The sequence below is a fragment of the Melanaphis sacchari genome, unplaced genomic scaffold (genome assembly GCF_002803265.2).
Source record: "Melanaphis sacchari strain LSU unplaced genomic scaffold, SCAv2.0 Contig900_pilon_pilon, whole genome shotgun sequence".
Classification (NCBI taxonomy): Eukaryota; Metazoa; Arthropoda; class Insecta; order Hemiptera; family Aphididae; genus Melanaphis; species Melanaphis sacchari.
In genome coordinates this window covers 1-2125 of record NW_020271636.1, presented here as the reverse complement: position 1 = coordinate 2125, position 2125 = coordinate 1, and the positions used below count along the sequence as shown (strand labels likewise).

Below are 2125 nucleotides of genomic sequence, written 5' to 3'. Positions count from 1 at the left end.
GCAAAATATTATAAATAACGGGAGACCTACACCAACACTTCAGGATTTAAAATCAAAATGTAAAAACAATTTTCGTTACTTTAATCCTTCTTATTATAATACTAACAAATGGTTGTCTGGTTGTCAAAAAAACGCAAAAATTATATTGCTGGCCGTGTATTTTATTTTTGCATGAATCAAATACTTGGTCTAAGTATGGTTGCAGTGATTTAAACAACTATCATAATTTAAAACATCGTCACGAAATAAATCGTTCTCATATTGAATCATTAATTTCTTTAAAGAAATTTGGTAATATTAGAATATAAACATGTCTTAGTGATGCATATAAACAAAGTATCAAAAAATATAATGAGTCTGTTAAAAATAATAGGTACGTCTTAAGACTTAAGTCGATTAATTGATGCAACATGTTTTTTGGCAAAACAAGAGCTCTCATTTCGCGGACATGACGAACAAGTTATATCTATCAACAGAGGAAATTATGTCGAGTTAATACACTTAATGGGTACACTCGATCCAAAATTAAGTGGACATCTATCGACATCTACGGTTTTTTCTGGGCTCTCTGGGGACATACAAAATGATCTCATTCAATCGATTTCTAATGTTTTATTAAAAACTATAAAAAACGAAATTGAACATACAAATTTTGTTTCTATAATTATGGATGAAACAACAGATATTATGTCCAAATCTCAGTTATCTACAATTTTACGATATGTGACTAATGAAGGGGTAGAAGAAAGATTTTTGGGATTTGTAGATGTCAGTCATAATCGCTCTGCTAAGTGTTTAGCTGAGCATGTTTTTCGTTTATTAAATGAATATAAATGCGTAGATAAATTAGTGGCACAGACTTATGACGGGGCTGCCGTTATGTCAGGACAACATAACGGTTTACAGACATTAGTTCGCTCAAAATGTAAAAACGCGATATTTGTTCATTGTTATGCTCATAAACTAAATTTAATATTAAAACAATCTGTTGATTATATAAAGGAGTGTAAAATATTTTTTACCATGCTCTCTGGTCTTTCATCATTTTTTTCAAAATCAACAAAAAGAATTCATGCACTTGATCAAGAAGTCAAAAAGAGATTTCGGTCTGTGGCTCCAACACGATGGAATTATAATAGTAGACTTATTGAAATGATGTCTGAGTACAGAGAAGAAGTTTTAAAAATGGGACAGCGAAACATTATTGTGCGCTAAAGGATTTTGTCAAACAATTCAAGATTTTGACTTCAATTTTTTCCTTACAATATTTGGAAATATTTTACCTCAAGCAACAATACTTTTTAATATAATTCAAACAAAAATATTTGATGTGACTTATTGTAATAAAAAAATATTTGATTTTTTAAACCATTTAAATAATATGAAAAATGATTTTGATCGCGTTTGGTTGAAATCGGAACAGTATCATACAGATTCACCGTTAAGATCGAAAAGGCAAAGAGTGGCTGAAGTATCTGTAGATAGAAAAACAAATTACCGAAGGCTCTATTTTGAAATCATCGACGTATTAATTTCAAAAACTAACGAAAGATTTACAGAGATAACTCAACTGACTTTTTTTCTTTATTGGATTTTTCAAAATTTGAGCAGTATATCAACAAATTTCCTACAAATGCAATAGACTCGTTAAAAGATAAATATGGTGAATATTTTGATTTTGCAATTCTACGAAGTGAACTTTCTATTATATACTCATCAACTGAATTTCATAAAGCAAACATTCATGAACTTTGGTTGTATCTCAAATCTACTGGCTTATCAGATAGCCTACCACAGATTACAAAATTAGCATCATTGATTGTAATCATTCCAGCCACAAGTGCAGGAGCTGAACGCTCATTTTCCTGCTTAAAAAGAATAAAGACACATCTCAGAAACTCCCAGTCCCAAAATAGACTTTCAGATCTGTCTCTTTTGACAATTGAAAAGCGATTGTTAACCACAATTCAAAACCAAAATTCATTTTATGATAATGTAATTGATGATTTCACTAAAAAAACAAGAAGAATCGATTTGATATATAAATTAAATGTTTTTATTATTAAATTTATGATGTGTTTTTTTTTTTAATGAAATTGTAAAATGTATAACTAAATTAACTTGT

The 2125-nt window shown here is 29.3% G+C and overlaps 2 protein-coding genes across 2 annotated transcripts; both read left to right on the top strand.

Moving 5' to 3' along the window:
• The first annotated feature begins 666 nt into the window (after positions 1-666).
• LOC112602795 (zinc finger MYM-type protein 1-like) lies at positions 667-1215 on the top strand. Its single transcript, XM_025351118.1, has one exon. It carries the CDS (start codon positions 667-669, stop codon positions 1213-1215), a length of 549 nt encoding a protein of 182 aa, XP_025206903.1.
• Positions 1216-1381: 166 nt separating this feature from the next.
• LOC112602794 lies at positions 1382-2040 on the top strand (the record flags this gene model as incomplete). The annotated part of the gene is made up of 2 exons (XM_025351117.1): positions 1382-1471; positions 1552-2040. Coding segments are annotated over exons 1-2 (579 nt in total), but the record flags the coding sequence as incomplete, so codon positions are not given.
• Positions 2041-2125: the final 85 nt, after the last annotated feature.

Coding starts and splice junctions, on each gene's coding strand:
- LOC112602795 (XM_025351118.1), top strand. CDS start 667: ATGGATGAAACAACAGATATTATGTCCAAATCTCAGTTATCTACAATT.